This window comes from Dendrobium catenatum, unplaced genomic scaffold, assembly GCF_001605985.2.
Source record: "Dendrobium catenatum unplaced genomic scaffold, ASM160598v2 fragScaff_scaffold_133, whole genome shotgun sequence".
In the NCBI taxonomy this organism is placed as follows: Eukaryota; Viridiplantae; Streptophyta; class Magnoliopsida; order Asparagales; family Orchidaceae; genus Dendrobium; species Dendrobium catenatum.
In genome coordinates this window covers 13,620,843-13,645,221 of record NW_021318595.1, presented here as the reverse complement: position 1 = coordinate 13,645,221, position 24,379 = coordinate 13,620,843, and the positions used below count along the sequence as shown (strand labels likewise).

The following is a 24,379-nucleotide window of genomic DNA, read 5'->3' as shown; positions in this document are numbered from 1 at the left end:
GGGATTGTTTCTGAAACATCACGCGAGCATGACATTATTTTATTTGATTATCTATTGGTCCTCCTATTAGCTTGTGATTGATTGCTTAAACTTGATTACCCTCTTGCATGATGAAGACATTGCTTAAGTTCAGGGTGAATTAATAATTTGTTAAGCTCTGTTAAAGTACGAGGAATTTCCAATTCATTGTCATCTGCATATCTAGTTCTACATCAAGTCTTTTATTGATCTGAGTGAAAAATGTTTATTTATGCAGGTTGAATTTGAATATCTTTGCATTTTATTTTAAACTGAAATGCACCCAACTACTTAATCAATTTATGTTAAAAAAATTGAGGTCAACTAGTATGGTTGGTAAGTGCACCCTACTACTAAAAGAAATGGCCAAGCTGATACTAATATCATTAAACTTTGATTAATGAAAAAAACATCTTCCATTATTTAAAAATAGATACTGCAATAAGGCAACAGTATCATCAATTTAAACCATCCTTTTCTTTTGGACAAATGTATTTTCCGGTCTCTAGTATCTAATCAAAATTTCTGCAGAACTGAATGTGGAAAGAGAGTCGGAATTGTGTCACAACGGCTTTACTCACAAATGTGATAATCATTGAATTAAATGAGGCAGATGCTTTTTTATCAAAATAATATATTTTTAATTCGTATTCCTTAATAATCACTAGCCTCATGAATCACAAAGTTTAGGCCTTATGAGTTATAAAGTTTAAGCCTTATGAGGCACAAAGTTTGAATAAAAAATTCATTACTAACGTTTGCCTCTGTTTTGAACTTCATCAGTCTATTGTTGTTTAACCTTTATCTACTTCATGATTTTCCTCATCTCTTGCTTTTAAAATTTTGGCACGAAAATTTAATATAGGCAAGTTTTAAATTGAAAAGCATATAAAAAAAAATTTTAGTAAATGGCAAAATAGAGCAACATAAAAGAAATATAACCTTGCATACACTTGTACCATCTAAAATATTCTCACATTTAATTTTTGGTGTTAACTTTAACTGTCATTTTCAACCTTGGATCAAGAGATTAAATTGGATCACTGTGATACTATTGAATAAAATTTTGCACTTTTTAATGGTTAATATATCATCTCGAAATATATTAAAAAAATTTAATAAAAAAAAATAGAGTTAATTCTTTTGTTTAGGGTTTGTACACTGTATTATCATGTTCTAAGTTCAGGTTTGGGATATTTCCTTCATGGGGTCTTTCACAAAAGCTGGGTCGTGTAATAGGACCAAACCGAGCAAGACAAGCCTCCTTGAGCTGCATGCCTATAACTGCAGAAATGGCAGAGAGGTGGGGCCTTGTTAACCAGGTTGTTGACAACCCTCATGTGTTGAATACAGCCATAGAGGTTGCAGAAAGCATTTTAAGGAACAACAGAGATATGGTGTTGAGGTACAAATCTGTCATAAATGATGGCCTCAAGTTGGATCTCAACAATGCCCTTATACTTGAAAAGGTTAGCCTTCTAAATCTTATTATGTCTTAATTAGCATCCGTCCGTCCGTCCGTGTTGCTGTAAGAAGCAGCAAGAAAATCGTCTCAAATGAAACCTAAATAACATTCCTTGTTTGTTTAATCCGTTGTTTATTGTATGGTTTAGGAGAGAGCATATAAGTACTACGAGGGCATGACCAAGGAGCAATTTGCACAAATGCAGAAATTTATTATTTCTGGTCGAGGTGCCAAGTCTGCTTCCAAGCTGTAGAAGCTTTCTTTTTCATTAAAGCTTGTATTGTTCTTATAATTCAGTCTAATAAATTTGTTGCTGCTTGCAATAACGCACTGTGGCAGTTCATGTATGTACGGTGCTGCTACCTGTTATAAAGTTTTAACTTGTTTAATGTTCCATATCATCAGTCTAAATATCCTATGTTTTCTTCTTCATTTTTTGAAGTATTCTGGCAGAATCTATTTCTTATAGATGCCATTATATTTAAGGTTAAGTTGACTCGAGTTCAAATCGCTTATGGAATAAATTTTAAGTTCAAAGTTATTATTAAATGAAGCCTAATCTTTATCATATTAGCTACTTAAAAATTAAGTCATAAATATTTAGAATATAATATTTTCAGCATTTAAAATTAATTAGGCGATACATAAATACATGAGGTATAAAATAACAAATACATCATATACCATTTTCTTCCATCATCATTATTTATGAAGATTTGGGTATTACATGATCAAGTTAATTAGGTGCCGGATGTTGTGATTTGATTATTTCTATTTTGATCATCTTGATAATATAGTTTTAAAAAAATATATATATTTAGAATAAATTTACGATTAAATTTTGCAAAATTTTAAAGTTAAAATTAAATATAATTATAGCTTGTACATAATGTTTTATTATTTTGGCCTGAAATAAGACCCTTAAATCTGGTAGTATTCATTAAATGGGAAGAGAAATCAACCTCTGAAAATTCAAAATTCTCTCTTCTTTCGTCCTGAGTAAGAAGTTGAGTGATTCATTTGAATTTCTTTGTCTTGCTAATCTAATTCTTAGGAATTCATTATTGTACGAAGAGAGCAATACAAAACTCTAAATCATCTAGAGTTGAAAGTAGCGATTACAATCATTAATAACATTATATATTTATTTTAAATCAACTAGAGTTGAAAGTAGCGATTTTATAACTAAATTTTGTTTAATGATAGATTTTATAACGAAATTTTGCTCAAATCAATTTAAAATCACTTCCAATGCAGAAATTATTGCATGCTAAGTTCGGATGTTCGGACTCCAATGAAATCACCACGTAATATGCAGTAAGTGAAGATGCGTTATTTAGTTCTGATAAATTTCTATAAAGCTGAAACTAAGAAATCAGAAATGTAAGTCTAATAAGATAGAGAAGCCTGAATCAAACTTAAAAAGAGCAAGAAAACTGATTCGGGGAGAGGCTTTCACCTGAGAAGATGAGACAAAAGTTGTGAATCAAGCCTGCCAGCAGAGACAAGAGGCCCCACAATTTTCACCAAACCACCCCCAATTAAGCGTTCCATGTAAAGTGTGTACAAACCATTCCTGGACTCCACAAGTTGCAATCCCTTTTGGGTTTGTAGAATCGATCTCACCCATTCTTCAAACAATCCTGCATTTTGTTGAAGTTGTTAGCATCAGAATCTGAATTTTCAAGTCCGTTTGGAAGGGAATTGCAGCATTTAGTAAGAAAAATGGAAATATTTATGATGATTTTTACAAAGCTATAAACTTCAGTGAGGACAAACAAAAGTATACTACTAACGACAGTCAAAATCTTCTTCGTAAGTCCAACTTTGAAAATTGTCTGATACAAGGAACTCCATCAGCTGCATCCTGCTTTTGTTTTCCAATAAAAAGAAATATGTGAGAAAAAAAAATCTCCAAAAACAAAAAATAAGTTTTAAAATGATTTCTAATTAGATATAGCTGATATAGCCAAACATGAAACACATGATGCTAAATACATATATGACTAACATGCCCATCTTTGCACATTCCCATCCAATCTCAAGCTAAATTGATTCAAACCATGCATGGTAATTCAACTTCCATCCCAATTGAGTTTGGCTTTGTTGATTTCATAAAAAAATATTTGATAGTTTGATTTTTTAGTCAAAATTGTTTCTAAAATTAGCTACATGCTCCAGGTTAAAAAAAAAAAAAAAACATAAAGAAACTTTTCTCCTTTAAAAGTGAACTTTGTCCCTATAACTTGAGCTTTGTCATAATGACCATATCAAGATCACTTGCAAAATCACATTCTTTGTTGCTCCAATTTTTAGTTAGAATAAAATTAAAAATTATTAGTTCAATGTGCTCAAAGATCAAGTGATCTTAGCATGAAAAGTTTCCATACCTTTAAAGATAAATTGAGACATGGTTAGAAAGTAGTGTCAATTTATGACAAGGTACAGGAAATATATACTTTGGTTTTTTGTGCAGAACAAAAACATGAAAAAAAACTAGAGTAGAACTAGTAAGAATAAAGAGGGGGAGAAAATGGGCCTATACGCCTTGGAGACAAAAATAGCAAACAACAACTAGAAATAATGCAGGAAAATCAAAATGATGGCTGATTTTTATTGATACTGCAATTAGAAGAACAAGATATATGTGATCTACAATTCAAGAGTTAGATCGCTCTCCCAAACAATCTAGACGAAGCTAGGAAGCCCTCACAAAAAAGAAACTACAATAGTTCTCAATTCAAAACAAACATATTGAACCCCTAACCCTACAATCAGCCCTAAATAAACTCACCCAATTTCCCCCCAAATAGCCTTCTTTCCTTATTAATATCCCAATCCTATTGAATCCAAAACCTCACATTAATTCCTTAATCATTCTCCTTACATATGGAAATAATGCTTTGTTGGGCCCCAGAAAGGGGGCTGAATTTCCCTCTCCTGAAATTTCCATGTCCATGGCTCCCGCTTCTATTTGCTGAGTCAGGTCGGCTCTATTGAATGGAATGGCTTAGCCAGTCCATCAATATGTTAAACCGGTCCAACCGGTTTATACGAGACCAACCTATGAACAAACGGAGGCGGAACACTTCGCCTCCTACATATGTCGTGCGATCCGACGCCCATATAGAGCATTTTAGGAAGGTTTTTGAAGGGAGTTAGGAGGGAAATTTGAATGTAAGGGCTGTTTAGATATTTCTTTTTTGATTGTATGCATTAAATAATTTGTTTTCCTAGGGTTAGTGCATTTTGAATCTGGCTGAAATTTGAATCTCTAAGGTTTAGGTTTTTGGGCTCTAGCGGCGTCTAGAGATTTGGGAGAGATAGATCCTCCTCTCGAATAGAGGACAAATTGTATCTTGTTATTTTTCTTCCGTTAGTTTGATTATTGCAATAAAATTACTAATTTTCTATTTTGCTTTGGATTTGTGGATCATTCTCACTAATTTCATCAAAATAGTTAGGTCGGAGGAAGCAAATAAGATGGAATGTGTTCTCCTATCACCCGTATAAAATGGGACACATGAAACACGGTGTGGATGGCTGACAATGGTGGTAATTGTAGGTAATATGCTACAATCCTGATGCGCTCTACTATCTCGTAAGGACCAAAATATTGAGGTTATAACTTATCATTCCGTCTCCATGCCAAAGTTTTATTTCAGTAGGGACGAAGCTACAAGTAAACCCTGTCCCCAACGTCAAACTAAATTTTCTCTCCTTTGTGCATCTGCTTTTCTCTTCATAATTTGTTGAGCTCTCAACAAATGCCCCATCAGGACCCACAAGATCATGTCTCTGTCTTCCAAGTACTACTCTACCGAAGCCACCAGTATGCTTCCTTGTCCATAATATATCAAGTGTAATCTCTCATGCATATACTTTGAATGGTATAGTCTAAGTTGTTGAATAATAGGAAGTGTTATATCAATACTTTGCCCAAGCCAACCATTTTGCCCACAACTTTGGTGTATCAGATATAAAGCATCGCAGATAGGTCCCCACAATATGATTGACCACCTCTATCTATCTGTCCATCTTTGGATGATAAGCAGTGCTCCTTTTCAGAACGGTACCCTGCATTTTGAACAATTCCTTCTAGAATTGGCTCAAGAATATCATGTCTCAATCCAATACAATCAATTTCGAGATCCCATGTAATCTCACCACCCTCATGAAAACCATTGCTACTGATATTACTGTATGTGGGTGGCGTAGGGGAATGAAATGGGCATACTCACTCAACTGATTCACTACCACAATTACCATAATGTATCCTTTTGACTTTGGCAGCCCTTCAATGAAGTCCATGGTCACTCCCTTCCACACCTTTTCTAACAGAACTAATGGCTAGAGCCCTCTTGGAGACAGCTAAATACTTGTGCCTCCATATATCACAACAAGTTACCATCTTCTTGACATCCTTTTACATACCCTCCGAATACAGCTTTGCAGAGAAGCAGCCGTATGTCTTTTTGACCCCCGAATGTCCCCCACTGGGCATCTCATGAAACTCCTGAAACAAGCAGGGAATGTAAGAAGAGGTCTTTAGAAGCACAAATCGCTCATGATGAAGCAACTTCTATCCCATCATTGAGTATCCCGGATGCATGTTCTTATTTCCCACCATCTTTTCCATAATTTTCCTTAACCCTGCACATCCTGTTCACTCTCTCTCCTTTGTGCTTCCCAATCAACCACCAAGGGATCAAACAATGTCATCATTTGGGGTCCTCCATGCACATGGATAAATCATCAGTTGCTTTATTTTCAACTCCAAGTCGATATTGAATCTCAAAATCATAACCCAATAACATAAAAAGCTACCTTTGACTCTTCTCAGTGACCATTCTCTACTCCAACAAATACTTCAAACTCCAATGATCAGTTCTGACAATGAAATGTCTTCTCAATAAATAAGGCCACTATTTCTAAAAAAATGTCTTCTCAATAAATAAGGCCACTATTTCTAAATGGCCAGCACAAACGCCATCAACTCCCTCTCATAAACTGACTTGAGCCTTGCCCTATTAAGATAGTTGCTACTTAGTTTTTGCTTGTTTGATATTCTTGCAACTTGTATGTTTTTTATGATTCCAAATATTATTGCTTTGATTATTATTTCTCTTAACATATTTTGGAAGAATTATTTTACTCTTGTATGTACTAACATTTTAGGGAAATCATACTCTGAATTGTTGAAGACTTCAAATCAAGATCAATTTAGAGTTTATTGTAATTGAAGTCTGTATTTTTTATTTTATTGAGTCTGAAAGAGTGTGATTGTAATTGAGTAACTGAGCACAACACACTGGGGAATTTAAAATCTACAATTTTTAATCTGATCATACTGTACGATTTCATTTCGTACGAGACGATCTGATCAATTATTTTCCCTTCGAGCAATCAAACGAATAGGAAGTAGATTTTTTTTTTAAGTATGGATCGTACTGTACGATATACCATTCGTACATACCTTCCAGAGTATGAATTGGACGGATCCATTTTTGTCCCGACTGTTCGTCCCGACGAACCTGAAAATTTTCATAACTGATCGTATTGTACGATATACCATTCATACATGCCTTCCAGAGTACGAAAATGGACGGGTGCCTTTTTCGTCCCGACTGTTCGTCCCAATGAACCCTAAATTTTTATAACTGATCGTACTGTACGATATATGATTCATACATGCCTTCCAGAGTACAAATTGGATGGATCCCTTTTCTTCCCGACTTTTCATCTCGACGAACGTGAAAATTTTCTAATTGTTCGCACCGGACGAACTTGATTCGTACCTGACGATGATCGTGTATGAACAGTTTCATACCAATTCACAACAGGTTCGTACATAAGAACATACGATCGTGTATGCTCAAAATTGAAAATTTCAATTTTCTGGATAGTTTTTTGTGTCTTTGATATAAAAGGTCCACTAAAACTTACGTGAAATAGTATTGTCTTCGTGATATTTCAAGGGCAATTGAAAGAGAGAGTGTTTGAGAGAGATTTGAGTGTGAAGGGTTCGCAAGTTCACTTAAAGATAAGGACCTCTTAGTGATTCTGGTGTTTACTCTTCCTTTCTTCTTTCTAATTGCTCGTGAAAAGATTTTTGGAGAAGATCCGGTACTCTACCGACACTTGGAGAGTGTGAAAGGACGACGGTACTCTGCCGACACTTAGAGAGTGTGAAAGGACGAAGGTACTCTGCCAACACTTGGAGGGTGTGAAAGGATGACGGTTCTTTGGCTACACTTGGAGAGTGTAAAAGGACGATGCTTCTCTACCGCACCGGGGATTGGTGGAAGAGAGGTTATTGTAAAAGCTTCTCCGCCTTGCTGTGGGGACAAAAAGAGAGTCACTTTCGTAATAGTGCAATACCTGAAGATGGAGTCTTCAGGGAGTGAATGTAGGTCGTGTTTTATCGAACCACTATAAACTTTTGTGTCTTTTAATTTCCGCATTTTATATTATGCAAATTATTTATTGTGGTTGAAAATTTTTATTTTTAAAACTTAGATTAACTTGCTCCAAATCTTAAAATCGGTTTTCTATTTAAAAATCTAAGAAAAATTTTAAAATACCAATTCACCCTCACTCTTGGTTAGCCTTGAGACAATAGCTTAAGTTTAACAACCTATAAGAAATCAATAAGTGGTATAAGAGTTTTATTTCAAAATCATAAGTTTAGACTACTTTTTGAAAAACGAGAATGGCTACTTTTGGAAATCGAAACACACCTGAAGGGTACTCGATCACTAGACCTCTGTTATTTGACAATATTCCTTTCAATTTTTGAAAAACACTCATGTCTACTTTTCTGCAATCACTAGATTATCGTATGTAGATTTTAGTTCAAGAAGGGTATACTAAACCAACTAGATTAGTTTATAACATTAGAGTTGAAACACCTTTTGCTGACTGGACTGTAGAACAACGTAACTTAGCACAATTAAATGCTAAATGTATAAATAGTTTCTTTTGTGCACTTAAGTCAGAAGATTACATGTGGGTTTCTACTTGCAAAAGTGAAAAGAACATATGAGATAGACTTTGTATTACTTATGAAGAGACTAATGAAGTAAAATAATCTAGATTAAACATCTTGTTACATGATTATGAATTATTTCGCATGAAACACAATGAATCTATTTCTGACATGTATACAAGATTTACTAAAATAGTCACTTCTTTGTATGCATTAGGTAGGGAATTAACGAATGCTGGAATAGTCAATAAAATACTTCGTTGTTTGCCTATTGTTTATGATGCTAAAATAACTGTAATTATAGAGTCTAAAGATTTAAATATTTACTCTATTAACAATCTTCTTGGATCACTAATTGCTTACGAGCAAGGAGTGAGTCAAAAGAAGATTGATGTAGGTGAACAGCAAAAGGAGAAGAACATTACACTGAAAGTGGAGGGCTCGGAGAGTGATCAGTCACAACCTGAGGATGAGGACGACATTGCCTTGATGACTAGACAATTCAGAAATTTTCTTAAAAGAATGCAGAGGAAATGCTAGCAGTGGAACAGAAGTAAGTTTAATAAAAATATTAAAGTTTCTAATAATGTGATTTGTTACGAGTGCAGGAAACCTGGACATATAATATCGAAATGCCTAAATCTAAAAGCCACTCCTAGCAAGGAGAATGTAGAAGAGAAAGCAAATGTGAAGAAGGGCAATAAGAGATTTCAAAGGGCTTTTTGGGCAGACTCAACTTCAAATTTGTCAAAAATAGAAAAGGAGGAATTCACCAATTTGTGTTTAATGACCGATAATCTTGATCAGTCAGATCAAGAAGAGGTATGTAACTTGACCTATAATGAATTGTTAGAAGTTTCTGAAAGAATTCATGATGCATATAGAAAACTAAAGAAAATACATGCTATTCTAAACCTTGAAATGCAAGAATTGCAAAAAGATTATGAAATCCTTAGGAAAGATCAGGCATTGATAGATAACAACTATATGAGCTTACTTGATGAATTTGAGACTTGAATAAAAAGAATGATCTTTTAAAATCATCTTATGCTCAATTAGAAAAAGACTTTAAAAATTTCAAGGATGAATCTGAGAATAGAGAGAAATATTTAAAATATGATATTAATGTGTTAGAAGATGTAAACACATTTCTTAAGTTGAAAGTGAAAGCTCGCGAGAAAAATAAGAAACTCTCTACGCTTGAAAATTATATAAATCCTATTTTGCGGTTAATAATTTTAAAACCTAAGAAGATACAGATTTTTTATAGAAAATTAAGACACCCATTTCCTAAAGTTAAATGTTATTCTTATGAGATGATTGAACATATTGCACACACTTATACTTTGGATAAAAAAACTCATTTAGTGTGGAAACCTAAGATGCATAAACCTAGACATATCATACATGCATCTAGTTTTATTTTGCCAAAAAGAGAACCCAAACTTGTTTGAGTTCCTAAGTCTAACATTTAATTATTTTGCAGAAACGCTCTTATACAAGACCTCGTGAGAGGATTTGGCACCTGGACAACAGTTTTTCGAAGCATATGACTGGAGACACTAAACAATTCATATCGTTGGAACCCAATAATGGAGATAAGGTTACACTGGGAGATAACACAACTAGAAAAGTGGTTAGCACAGGTTGATCTGAAACTTGTAAAATTTTTTCATAGAAAATGTACTGCTTGTAGAGGCTTAAAGCATAATTTATTAAATATAAGCCAGTTTTGTGATAAAAGGTACAGTAAAATTTTTTCCCACTAGCTATGTATTAAGCTTAAATGGAAATGATGTTTTGCATGGTATAAGGGTAAACAATGTTTATATGCTAGATTTGAATGGTATTAAAACTCCAAATGCTTTTTGTTTAAAAACAATTTCTGATGAATCTTGGTTATGGCATAGAAGACTTTGTCACGCTAGCATGAAAAACTTTAGGAAAATTACCCAAAAGGATTTTATTAGAGGTGTACCAAAACTAGATTTTACTAAGGATATTCTTTGCGATGCATGTCAATTAGAAAAACAGATGAAGTCTTCTTTTCAGTCCAATAAGGATCTTAGAACTAGTAAACCTTTAGAGATTATTCATATGAATCTTTTTGAACCGATTAACATTATTAGTCTAGGAGGGAAGGTATACAGATTTGTTATAGTTGATGATTTATCGAGGTTCACGTGGGTTAAATTTTTATTTCATAAGAGTGAGTCATTTGAGAAATTTACAGATTTTTTGACTTGGATACAAAGGAAATTAGGATGTGATATTTTAACAATTCAAAGTGATCACGATGGTGAATTTGAAAATGATAAATTTAAAGATAAAAAAAAATGAATTGATCATAATTTTTCTATACTTAGAACCCTTCATTAGAATGGGGTAGTCGAAAGAAATAACATAACATTAATTGAAGCAGCTAGAGCCATGTTGGCTGAATATTCACTTCTTATATATTTTTCGGCTGAAACGGTTAGTACTGTATGTTATGTTCTGAATAGTGAACATTAGGTCAAAATTAAATAAAATACCCTATGAACTTCTTAAGGGGAGAACACCTAATTTGTCACATTTGCATATTTTTTGATACAAGATGTTCATACATAATAATGAAAAATCATCCTTAGGAAAATTTGACCCAAAATCAGATAAAGGGATTTTTCTTGGATACTCTAATATTGGAAAATATTATAGAGTATTTAACAAAAATACTTTGGTAGTTGAGGAGACCACACATGTTGTATTTGATAAATATGAAATTTTAAAAGAGCCAATTTTGGAAGAAGATGATTTAGTAAATAACTCCCAAAGGATTTAGAAAATTAATTTGGAAAAAAAATCTGGAGAAAGAAAACCGGTTGCCTAGAGATTTGAAATTTTTTAAAAATTACTCTAAGTAATTGATTTTAGGTGAACCTAACGAGGGTGTTAGGACTAGATGTGGACTAAGAAAAAAAATCAATCTTTATACCTTTATTTCAAAAATTAGCGAAGATGACTTGTTCTTTCCCTCAAGAAGGTGCTATGATACAAATTTTATATGCCTTGGAGACAAAAACAACAAACAACAACTAGAAACAATGCAAGAAAACCAAAACATTGGTTGATTTTTATTGATATTGCAATAAGAAAAGCAAGATACAAGTGATCTACAATTCGAGAGGTAGATCACTCTCCCAAACAACCTAGAAACCGTTAGGAAGCCCTCACGGAAAAAAAAAAAACTACAGTAGCTCTTAATTCAAAACATACATAATGAACCCCAAACCCTAGAATCATCCCTAAATAAACTCTCTCAATTTCCCCCCAAAATTGCCTTTTTTCTTACTAATCTCCCTCTCCTATTTGAATTCAAAACCCCACATTAATTTCTTCCTTAATCCTTCTCCTTGCATATGGAATTATTGCTTTGTTGGGCCCCACAAAGGGGGCCAAATTTCCCTGTCCCGCAATTCATGCACGTGCAGCTCACGCCTGTCGAGCTGGGCCGGCTGCATTGACTGGACCGGCTGAGCGGTCCATTAGGGCCACAGTAAAGCTATCATGACTTAAAGTTTAGCTAAAAGACCTACATAAAGTAGAGTTAGGATCGTTTGGAACTCAACTAAAACAAATATAAAAAATTCATTAAAAAAAATCAAAATAGCCGAGATAAGGCAAGTGGCAACAGTGGCGTGTAATAGGATATCAATTTTAAGAACAAGATGAAGCCAAATTTTGTCATCATTGACGAGATACTAATGAAGTAATTTAGATCTAATAAGCATTGTTTAGAATGGTTTTATTTGAATGGGAAAAATTCCTATTGGGATTACTAACAAAGAAGTCCACAGTTAGATTGCATGGCAAGGGTGGATCAAATATCAAATGGATCAGAAGTCAAAAACATTTATTCTTTTCATCATTAAGCCCATAAAGTTCTTTCACACTAGATGAAATGTAAATGCTATCATGACTAGTGTAATTCACCTAAAGCAGTGGTGCTTGCAATAGACAAAAAACGAAAAAGATTACATATTATTAGCCAGTGAATCTCATCTAACCTAGGTGCTGCTGCCACGATTGTAAACATGCAGTGGAGGGAAGTTTCGTTCCATATGCAGGAATAGTCTTTGTTGCCACTGGTCGCACAAAAATGCAAGAACTTAGATTGCACAAGAAGAGCCCTAGTTGAGGAAGAGCAGCAGATGCTAAACAATGGATATCATCCGTTGATTCATGTTGTGCAATTTACTAGTAAAAATATGCAAGCCAACCTAACTATATGTTAACATGATTTGTTGCGTCAAATCGAACCTTAGCTGTTTGAGAGCAGTGACTGCTATATAATGGAGAAGCAATGCTGCATTGTGTTATTTAGCAGTTCTGCCAATATGTAAGCAAATATGATAACCCGACCAACAAAAAAACAATTCCGTCAATACCTTTTATGACAGAGTCGAAATAAATCTTTTATTGTTTACAACTAAACACATATTCCAACCCAAGAAACCAACAAACAATTCAAAATCTAAAGAGAACGCATACAATTACTTAACCAGTTCAATGATATATCCACATATTGAAATATATTCTAATGAAATATAAATGAAGTTTTATGATATGGCCTTGCTATGCACATGAAAAGAAACCAGATTTGAAATCTACATTTGCAAATAACATACATTAAGAAGATGCTGCAATGCAAACTAGGAAAAGCATCATCAAATGGATCCATGAAAAGCATCCTCTCTGCCGTGGCTGATATATTCCGAGATATTAAAAGCATTGCATGCTGACCAACAAATGCAATAGTTCCGAGCTTTCGTAGTAAGTGTTGTACCAAAAATTGAACATCTGAATTACCAACTGAAGTTTCTGAAATGGTTATTGATATAAATATCCAGTAAGACATTCAAAATTATACAGTAGCGGTACAAATTAGCCATTTAATTTGCATGGTGAAAGAAAACATATTTGCATGGTGAAAGAAAACATATTTGCACATGGTCTAAGGTGCAAATAGACAAACAAAATCATAGTTATACTCACTAATTAAATGATGATCAACATAACCAATAGCATTAGTTATACGAATTCTATTATTGCAAATGGTAAATATATTCTCAGCAGTAGAAGGTTCTTGCAAAAGCCCATGCACATGGAATGAAAATGAGCATGACAGAAAAAAATCATCTGGCAAATAAGGTCTATAAATAAGAGGCAAAATAACATCAAGTATGAGTTGTTGTACGTCTAACTTAAGAATAGACTCAAGATAGACTCAAGATGGCGCACTAAGCAGCTAACTCTTTAGACTCATAAAACAAAAGTTCCTCAAAATCTCGAGGTCTAATACTGGATATAATATCACTAAACCCTCTAGATTAAGTGCTCATGATCTTCAATATCCTCAAAGGGATTAGGTATGAGCTTAAGTATGTAAAGAACTTGAAAATTTTGAGTATTACAATTTTAGGTTAAAATAATTAGTAGGAGAGTTGGCAAATTATTGATTTAAGATGAATATATTTTTTAAATTAGTTACAAATGAACAAGGTATTGAAGTGATTGCAACAAGAAAGTTGATCCTGTGTTCAATCGGTAAGGTAAGATATTCAAATTCTAATTTATGGAGCAAATTACTTGATTTTTTTATGCAAATTTTATCAGCAAGGCTTGTATGCATGGGCGGAGGGAGGAGGGCAAAGGGGGGTACGTGCCCCCCCTAAAATTTTATTTTCTTTAATTTTTTTGGCTGCATGTGACAAGAGCTTAAAGCAATTTTTTTTTTTTTTTTTGAGAAAAGGAATAGATTTAGATATAATTATTTAGTCACCATTTTTATTACATGTAATATATTCATAAAAAAATATTTACTGAATTTATTGATCAAAATTTTTTTTTTGTCAAAATAGTTCTTAAAAGTATTGTATTTATTTTAAGATATGTGTAATGTACATTTTAATTGAATTTTTTTATGTTTTGCACTCATTTTAAATCAAATTTAAATGTGGAGGATTAATTTACATAAAAAATTAGCATTATTTTTATAAATAATAATACCTAACAATTCCATAATTTAACATGCAAGAATATGCTTTAGGCTTTGTTCGGAATAGTTTTCTTACTAATTTTTACAATAACTTTCTTATAAAAATTTTTACTCTTGGCAACAATATCATATCACAGGCCCAAACAGAGACTACTTCCAAATGGTTTGCTTTCCCTCGACCCAAATTGTCTGCTTCGTTTTCCCCTTTGCTCATCTCTCGCAACTCGCAATCTCGAGCACAACTTTCCTTTTCCTTTTCGCTCCTCTCTCGCCATGTTATTTGCATTCTTAATTTTGATCTTACAACTACTCTTAGCTCTAGTAATGAGACGACAAACATAACTATTTTAATGTATTCTGGCATTTAAGATGAGATAACAAACCACCATAAAATTGACTGCCGGAAAATTAACCGTCTGAAAATCATCGGAAAATTCTGTCGGTAATGGGTGATTTTCCTGTAGTGTTTAATTTAGGCCCCCCTGAATAAAATTCTTGGCTCCGCCACTGCTTGTATGTAAGCTATGCATTAAAAAGCCTTTATATTGAAAATTATACGTACATGTCATATACTAACTACATAATTATAGGAATATGCACGAAAAGCATATGCTTAGGAAACATTTGATGCAAATGTTGTATTTTAAGAAATAGAATAAGTTGTGAACATGTTTATAGAGAATAATATATTTATTTAAATGTGCATCAACGAAAATAAAATGAGCTTAAGAAATGTCATGTTTGTGGGATAGGTTGGCTATGCTATGATTATGATCACTTGTATAGGTGAGGCTAAAGATGAGCACATATGGAGACAGAATAATGTTTAATCTAAAATGATGTGATTCCATATATAAGTGGGGCGACAAAGATGAGACCATATGGAGGCAAAAGGGTCTTTAATTTAGCATGTTATGATCACCTATATAGGTATGGTGATAAAGATCAGCCCAGATAGATGAAACAATTTTAATGCTGGGCTTGCTTAGCAGTTTTATTCTTCTCATCCTTTTCTCTCTCTTGTGTGAGGTTGTGTGAGAAGCTATGAGAGAATGGTGGGGGGTGACCGTAGGTCACCCTCCCACCTCCCTATATAGGAGCGGTGGTGAAAGGTTCGAAGAAGGTTATAGCGGGCTGGATTGTAGTGGAATTGGCTGTGGTGGATCATAAGGTAGGTGTCATGTCTATTCTCAATCGCTGTTGAAGGTTGCCGGTTCCAAGGGATGGGTCAATCAAGAAGGAGAATGGGGCGCTGGGCATTTGAATCAAGGATCGGTCTTTGAGATCTTGCTAGAAAACCGGGGCTCGAGAAGTTGCAAGAACTGTTTGAAGCGGCCTGTTCAACCAAGAACGAATTGTTTCTACAAACGGTCTTAACAAAATAAATAAAATAGATAAAATAAGAAATTACCATCACATTCTATATTGGTACACATCCTTCTTGCCAAGCGTAAAATTAATCCATTGACAATATCTTCAAGCAGTTCAGTGTCCTTTCGTGATGACAATAAGTTCTTCAGTGATGCTTCAAGAAAGAATGACAGCATAATTAGAATAACTTAACACAAACATTATAAACAATTTGATGCATGTTGAACATCACGGTACAGACACTTTGCTAGCCAAGAACATCAAGTTGGGGTAACATTGAGGGCAAGTTGCAACATTGGCACCAAACTATCAAATTGTCAGGGAGGGGTTGACATAAAGGCAATGGAACTGCATGGGAAATTATCACCCTCAATCGTAGAAGGTTCTGCCCATATCTATAGGCATTTCACAGCTAAAATTTTGATAAAGCCACAGATCAATATCTATTTGGAGTGTTCAAATGTACAAATACTGACTAAAGAAAAGGGAATCACAAAAGCAATAAAGACATCGATAAAAAATTCTCTTTTTAAAAAAAATTGAAAATCAAAAAGAGAATTTAAAGAAGCATTAGTAGCCATTAATACTACTGCTAAAGGAAAAACTTTCAATATATTAGGTTGCACTTGTGTTTAAAGGATCTGTTACTTTTCACTTAGGCCAATGGTGACAATTTATAGGATCTAGCTAGAAAAATCAAACCATAGGCATATGTTTAACTATCATGAACCGCCACAACCCTCTATGCACCAGCTATGTTCACAGGTAGATTGCTCCTTCACTTCATAATCAAGCTACGGCCAATTTAAGTATGATGTCCTAATCAAATGATGTACTCATACCATAAATGCTAAACCATGCATACACAACTATTAATTCCACTTGAAGCAACCATGATGGAGTCCCAAGATGGATTGATACCACACCAATGCCCAGCCCAACTTGATAAGTGTCATCCTTATGGCATTGTTATTTTTCATATACGATCCACATGTTGATTTGATCAAATGCCACAATAATAATTGAAGACAGACGTATATTTACAAATAATTGGCTCAAAACATCATGCTTGCATGAAAGTAATGATTATTTGTCACCCATTTCATCAAATGGACCATTTTGATGCATTAAAATGCTAAAATAGTCTGGGAAGGCCCCTTATATTGGTCTAGTTGCAATGCTATGAAATGGTATATATGAAGAGAGATGAGGGAAATAAAAATTGCAGGGAATTTGCACACACGAACATATTTTAAACAAACATGCAAATATAGTAGAATAATAATGATAATATATGACATATGCATAAATATGTGTGATCATATGTTTAAATAAATTAAAAAAAATCATTGAAAAAAACATTAAAAAAATCCTAAAAGGTCAAATAATAATAATAATAATAATAATAATAAGTATTGAAAATAAAAGATAATAATAATGTATTTGGGAGGGGGAGCGCCAACATTTTTGTCATGTCACCCTATCGAGGGGAGCAAATGCTTAACACATTTAAAAGAATTATGGGAAATCAATTAACCTATCATAACACCAAGATGAAATGATTAAAAGAGCAGCCTTGGTCAAGTGTACTTCAAAGCTTACAAGCTTTCATCCACTCATAGGTTACTGACACTACAAGAAAACCACTTTTTTTCAGCGACATTCCTGGCGAAAAAATAGTCGTCGAAAACACTTGCGGATTGATCGCCGGACAAATAATAGACTTTCCAACGGATTTTGGAGGAAATTTTCACCGAAAATTCTATCGGTTTTAAGTAATAAATTAAGAGGAAAATGCGGGTTTTCCTCTTCTTTGTTTCTTCATTCCTGTTCACATGAGGTTCTTCATCTTCGGCTTCACTAGTTCACATGAGGTAGAGCTTTGAACGAGGCGCTTGCCATTGCCAGTCTAGGGTTTGCTTTTTCCTCTTCTGCATTTATTAGTTGTTGTTTTCTTCACATGATGTAGTTCGCGTGAGGTTCTTCCTCTTCGGATTAGCTGTTTTGTGTGAGGTAGAGCTTCAAACGAGCTGCTTGCCATTGTTGGTCTAGGGTTTGCTTTTTCCTCTTTTACATTTATCAGTTATTGTCTGCTACGTGTGAAGTAGAGTACTGAAAGAGTCAAAGCATCTTCTCCTCCTCCAAGTTGTTCTTGTTGGATCGGAAGTCGGGAGCTCTCCACAAAGGTCACATTATTTCTCCCTTTTCACACACTTCTTCGATCAAATATACGAAATCCGGGATTTAGGGAAAAAATGGTGAAAATGCCGTGAAGTAGAGATTAGACTTGCGGTGAGATTTAACTTTGAATCTTTTGGCGTATGGCAGGTTTAGCTCAAATGATTTCAAATCTAGCCTAAATCTATTCTAAATCCTGCATCCAAATAGGCCCAAAGGGTTGGCAAAACTCAACAAGCTTTAAATGGTTTCATTTACAGGAAAGAATAAAACAAAATTTACGCCAAAATGAGAAGCAAAAGGGTGAAGTTGAGGAAAAGATGTGATGATTTTACTTTGTTGGTGGCTGATTTAATCACTTTCAAATATATAATATTAGTTTGGGTTCTCCAAGCTAAATGAAAATAGGAATGGTTATATGAAATGTTTAAGGTGTTGAGCTTTGGCTAAACTCAACATGCTTCAAATGCTTTCATTTACACAATAAAAACAAAAAGCCAAAATTAGAAGCAAAAGGGTTAAGTTGAGGAAATAATGTGATGATTTCTCTTTGTAGGGGTCGGACACTAAACAAAAAATCATTTTGCTTAGCTGCTATTCTCCATATTTAACAACTCCAGGATAGGTTGCATCAAAGCTTTAAAATGTTGAGATGTCAAACTAATAGGTTGGCAAAACTCAACAAGCTTTAAATGCTTTCATTTACAAAACAAAATATAAAAGAAAATTGAAGGCAAAAATGAGTATAATGGGTTATGTTGAGGAAAAAAATGTTATGATTTTAGTTTGTAGGGGCCTAACACTAATATAATACCATTATATCTCATATCATCTTAATGTTTGCATTTAGGACTTAAAATATCTCAAGTCTGATATGGATATTCGAAATCAAAGACAGTGAATGTACAAACGATTGTTGCCTTGACGTAAAATATTAACAATGAATTCATTAACGGGGTGCGTTTATTCATCAAAGCGGCTTGTTCACTATCTTCCTTTATATTAGATTGGAGGCTACATTGTCCTTATTCAAAGCACAAAAACTAAGCATACCTCCCATCAGATGAGGTTATTGTTGATCTATATCGCAAGAATTGATGCCAAAATATTGATATTGGACTTCATATGGTGAGTACAAGCAACATTTCGACTCTCAATGCGACTCATCTATAAGTTACAATTTAGTTGAGGAAGAAAATATTAGGACGTTCGAAGAATTTGTTTATGATGCAACTGGGCCACAATATCAACAATATATAGAAGAGTCATTGAATTAGGAGGCACAAAAATTCTATGATTTGTTGCATACTGCGCAGCAACCAATTTGAAATGGGTGCACAGCTCACTCAGAGTTATCTGTAGCTGTGATGATGTTGAGCATAAAAACATACGATATCCCCCGAGAATGCTTTAATCAATTCATTTGGCTTCTTAAAGAGACAAATCCGAAATATAATATAAGCCACCATACTAAAAAAATGGATTTCAAGCTTACTTTGACAGCTACAAAAATAGATTATTGTGTTAACGGATGTATTTTCTACTATGGGAATAATTTTTCAAATATTGCATGTCATCAATATAACTTGCTAAGATTTAAATCAAAATTTGAGAAGAAAAGAAAGCAGAATGATGTGTCAGTCGGTCGATTGTTTTACTTACCTATTATTCTCATATTGTAATGTACATATGCATCTATGAGCTCTGCTACACATATGAGATGGTATACCAAACACAACTCGCAAATAGGTATTTTGACACATCCATCAGAAGTAAAACCATGGAAGCACTTTGACCGTATGCATCATACATTGGCCGCAAAACCAAGAAATATAAAATTAGGCTTATGCGCGGATGTTTTTACTCTATTTAGCCAATCTAGTTCAACATTATCATGCTTGACTGTGATACTCACCCTTTATAATATTTCTCCAGAGTTGTGTATGACTACACCCTGTATATTCCCAACACTTATCATTACAGTCCCACATAATCCAAAAGCAAAGATAGATATTTTCTTAAGACCTTTAATCAATGATTTAAAATTGTTGTGAGAAGAAGTTACTACATATGATATCTCCATTAAGCAAAATTTTACAATGAGGGCAGGGTTACTTTGAATAATTGGTGACTTCTCAGCATACATTATGCTTTTAGGTTGGAGCACTGCTGGAAAATTAGCTTGCCCATATTGCATGAAATTTACTAATCGTTTACTTAAAAGCATAGAGGCAATAACACTTAGTTCGACTATCACAACATGTTCTTACCTATAAACCATCCATTCGTGCGAGAAGTCACCATTCGTTATGCTTTTACTAAAAACAGAATGGAGATAACATAGCCTCCACCAAGGTTAACCAATGCACAAATATTTGAAAGAGTAAAGTTGATACTCACGATCGTTGATTCTCCACATTAGCTGATTACAAAGTGCCGAGATATGAAGTTAATCATAATTGAACAAAGAAGAGTATTTTTTGGACCATGTCATATTATAAAACAAACTTGATCAGACATAACTTAAACGTAATACATATTGAGAAAAATATTTTTGACAATATGTTCAACACTATAATGGACATCAAGAACAAATCTAAAGATAATGTAAAAGCAATGATGGGATTGAAGGATATTTGCAAGAAAAAAATTCTAGAATTGAAGGACGATGGAAATGAAAAACTTCTAAAACTGAAAACCCCATTTACTTTGAGTTTAAAGTAAATATGAACTGCTTGTAAATGAGTGTAGAGTCTAAAGCTACATGGTGGATATGCTTCCAATCTTAGTAAATGTATTGACATGAGATTAGAAAGATTATTTGGATTAAAAAATTATGATTGACATATCTTCATGGAATGTTTACTACTCACTGCCTTCAATTTTCTTCTAGATTCGGTTTGAAATCAAATGACTGAACTCAGTACCTTCTTTAAGGACTTATGCTCGTCAAGATTGAATGAAGATACTTTGGTCAATATTGAGCATAATATTCCTTTCATTCTATACAAACTTGAGAAGATATTTCCTCCAGCATTTTTTGACTTCATGGAATATATGCTTGTACATTTACCATATGAGGCTAGAGTTGGTGAACATATTCAGTATCGATGGATGTATCCTTTGAGGGATAGCATTCTTGTTGATAGAATTTTAATAAATTTTAATAATTTATTTTGTTATGAATATTAATCTAAGTTTATTGCAGAGAGATGTTGGGCAGAGAACCCACGGTTGTTGAGTTGCACACTCGCACCCACCAGCACTAGAAGGACCAACAGTGAGTGGACAAACGAGCTAAGCCTTATGTGAGTCTATAAGTTTACAATATTAAGAGAAATACTTAAGTGAAAATTATACAATGATTAATCTTATGTTATCTTTTGTAGGATGAATATATACAGCTTCGAGAGAGCCAACTGTAGCTGATGAGGAATCCTTTGGAGGATCAATAGATTATTCCAGCTATTGCAATTGGTTGCAAGTAATAAGCAGAATGCAAAAGAGAAGATTTTATGAATTAGACTCGCAGGCCTATACATACGAGGGACAGTCCTTTAGTTCAGCAAGCACTTGGGGGGGGGGGGGGGGGGTTGATTAGCCAATGGTGGATCCCTGATCGCAGAGCTGGAGCATGTCCGAAAATCACAAGTGGACATGCAAATGTAGAAAAATCAGATATTGGAGGAGCTTCAGAGAATCAGAGAATAGTTTAGTGGAAAGTAGTTTGCGCCTGTATCGCTTGAGGAGAGTGAGGGAACTGATTCTGAGTAGATTGCATGTGTTCGTTGTTTTTTTATGTATAAGGATTTTTGGATGTGTTTGAGAATATTTTGAGAAGAACTTAAATAAAATTTGATGGAATAGTGGTTTTACTTTATACAAAGTTGTTTGTATTTGTAAATTGTTGTTATATTGTTATTGTATAAAATGTTAGTGTTATGTTGTGTTGTTATATTGTTGATTAATTGACATGAGAGGATTTTTTTTTAATCCGAACTATAGGTAAATGGTCGATATGACGAATTTAGTGCATCTATTCTGACAGATTTTTTCGCCAAAATTTTTGTCAGATTGCTAGCAGAAACCTAATTCCGCCGAAATTTCTGGTAGATTACTGGCGGATGTTTTCGCCAGTAATTCAAGCGGACGAATCCCCCGAAAATCCAGCAAAAATTCAGCAGGTAACATCTCCAAAACCCGTCATTTTTCTAATCCTAAAACGGTCGAAAAGCCGTCGAAAATTTGTCAAAAATGTTTCCAATGAAAATTATACATTGGAAATTCTTTTCCAACACCCAAAATACCGTCGGATTTTAATTTGTTGTAAATATGCCAGTAATACTAATTTCTGGCGGATTTTCAATGTTTTTCGGCGGATTTGTCCGCCGGAAAGGACTATATTTCCTGTAGCCTGAGATTATTCTCAATCAAGAAAATAAAAAGGGCACTGAGCTTATTTTGCATTTCATAGAATTTCAATTTAGATTCAATGAAATTGAAAGCTTATTTTGCAGTGGAACATTACTGGAGGGTGAAAGCAAGCACCCCTTTTAGATTGCATGAAGGGGTTGCAAGTTTTACATTGAAATTTCATTCTGCAATATATCTTTTGTCTAGTAGAGGGCAGCATTAATAAGATTACATGTTAGATTGCATATACTCAGTAAACTTGAATTCAGCCAAGGTCAATCAGCTAACGAGTCATAGAGCCATTGGGTTACAAGGACAATTTTATTGACAAGTACATCAACATAATAAATAAATAAATAAGCATTGCACAAAAAAAAAATTAAGAGTTAATTGAACCACGCATAAATAGAAGGCCAAATCAACAACCACAAGATCTTTACCATAATTGAAAAGCATAAGAAAAAACAAATAGGATTACAACACCATTTCAGAGGATAAAAAATTTGCTTAATAATATATAATCTATTCACCTAAAATAAAATCTACAGCTTGGTGAAAAATTGCAGAAAAGTAAGAGTCGCTTCTCCCTGCATGAGTTAAGTCCAATATATAGTTAAAACATAAAGTTCTTGGGAAGGTAGAAGCAAGCAAGATAAATCGGTTCAGTATATAGTTAACTTTCAGTGATATCCCGTCAGCAAACTCAACCAAGAAGTCAATCGATGTACAAAGCCGCTCAATTTCATTTTCTTCATCAAACTCTGCAGCACACATCCAAATAACCACAAAATTGTTAACATGTAACACTTTACAATCGTCTAGAAAATGTGTTAAGGAAATGTAGATAACAAATTTATTTTTAAGGCTACAAGACAGAATATATAGGATTTTCCCCATAGTTTTGACGTGAAGAAATAGCGAATTAGACGAAGAAAAGTTGAGTTGATGCAAGTAGCTGTTTGCAATGACCCAAAAGTTTCCCAGCTAAATCAGCTTAAGCACAAGTGAGGAAGCTGATGCAAATGCAATTCAACAGGAAAATAATAAGAGGAAATATGATTCAATTTCAAATTTAGCAACAAATCAATGATAAAACAAGGGGATTTTATGTTAAATATACTTAGCAGTTGGCATAATATATCACACAATCTAGAATAAAAGTCAATTAGTTCATTAACTTAACGGAACTCAGTCACCTACCAGAAAAGAACCTCCGCCTAACCAATCCATTATCCACATTTTTCTTCCTGCCCTTCCACCTAACTGAAACTCAATCACAGATGTGACAACATCACAACAATCATCTTCACTGCTGAAGGATCCCAAAGAGACAAACAGAAACAAACAGCTTCAGTTCGAACAGAACTAAAACATACCAAGTCTAATGAACCTCCTCCGCAGCACTTCGTTGATCCAGTGGCCTCCACTCTCATTACCCCGACTCATTTTCAAATCCCCGCATTCGTCAAAGAAATGACACCTGCAAGAAGCGATCTCAGGGAGAACCTCTGACCCTCTTCCATCTTCAAGCAGCCTGACCTCCTCTCTTAGCTTAAGAATCTCCAGCTTCCTCTCCTTCGCCTATGGGAAGTATTATGGTATTAGGTTTTAGGGTTTCGATCAGCTAAAAAGACTGGAGAAGAGAGAAGCGTCCGTACTACCTTCTTCTTCCATCGCATAGCATCGGATTCGGAGGAGAAAGAGGATTGTGGGTGGAGATTCTTGAGGCGGAAGAGAGCAATGGCTATGGCGATCTTGAGGGAGTTCTGATCCGTCATATGGATTGGGGGAGACACCTTGAGTTGAAGATTGCGTTGCGAGCGGGAGAAGAACCAGCGGGAACCAGCAGACTAAAAAAAATGAAAGTTGTATTATGCAATTCCAGATTTGAATGGTTTGTATTGTAGCG

The 24,379-nt window shown here is 34.3% G+C and overlaps 2 protein-coding genes across 6 annotated transcripts in view; one reads left to right on the top strand and one right to left on the bottom strand.

Moving 5' to 3' along the window:
- Positions 1-1,887, top strand: part of LOC110114887 (probable enoyl-CoA hydratase 1, peroxisomal) — a 7,815-nt gene extending 5,928 nt beyond the window's left edge. Inside the window, exons 2-3 of the mRNA XM_020847916.2 lie at positions 1,205-1,487; positions 1,632-1,887. Coding sequence (XP_020703575.1) covers positions 1,205-1,487; positions 1,632-1,736 — 388 coding nt within the window. The 3' untranslated portion in view covers positions 1,737-1,887. The remainder of the gene's footprint in view (positions 1-1,204; positions 1,488-1,631) is intronic.
- LOC110114884 (protein MULTIPOLAR SPINDLE 1) lies at positions 1,419-24,379 on the bottom strand. Of its 5 annotated transcripts, XM_028700292.1 has the most exons (10): positions 24,132-24,376; positions 23,847-24,051; positions 23,671-23,733; positions 23,148-23,231; positions 23,001-23,057; positions 15,920-16,033; positions 13,139-13,331; positions 3,280-3,353; positions 2,943-3,126; positions 1,419-1,544 (listed from the first exon to the last, which is right to left on the bottom strand). In XM_028700292.1, the coding sequence occupies exons 1-10, from the start codon at positions 24,246-24,248 to the stop codon at positions 1,514-1,516; spliced, it is 1,122 nt and encodes a 373-aa protein (XP_028556125.1). In that variant the 5' UTR covers positions 24,249-24,376; the 3' UTR covers positions 1,419-1,513. The 5 variants fall into 5 exon arrangements, with proteins under 5 accessions (XP_028556125.1, XP_028556122.1, XP_028556123.1 ...); XM_028700289.1 differs by having other exon boundaries at positions 23,001-23,231; positions 24,132-24,379; XM_028700290.1 differs by having other exon boundaries at positions 3,280-3,350; positions 23,001-23,231; positions 24,132-24,378.

Bases quoted from the DNA above. Each gene is read 5' to 3' on its own strand.
- LOC110114884 (XM_028700289.1), bottom strand. From the start codon at position 24,248: ATGACGGATCAGAACTCCCTCAAGATCGCCATAGCCATTGCTCTCTTC. The intron at 24,052-24,131 runs GTAGTACGGACG...TACTTCCCATAG, and splicing joins CTATGCGATGGAAGAAGAAG to GCGAAGGAGAGGAAGCTGGA. The intron at 13,332-15,919 runs GTAATTTCTTAT...TAACCATTTCAG, and splicing joins TACCAATATAGAATGTGATG to AAACTTCAGTTGGTAATTCA.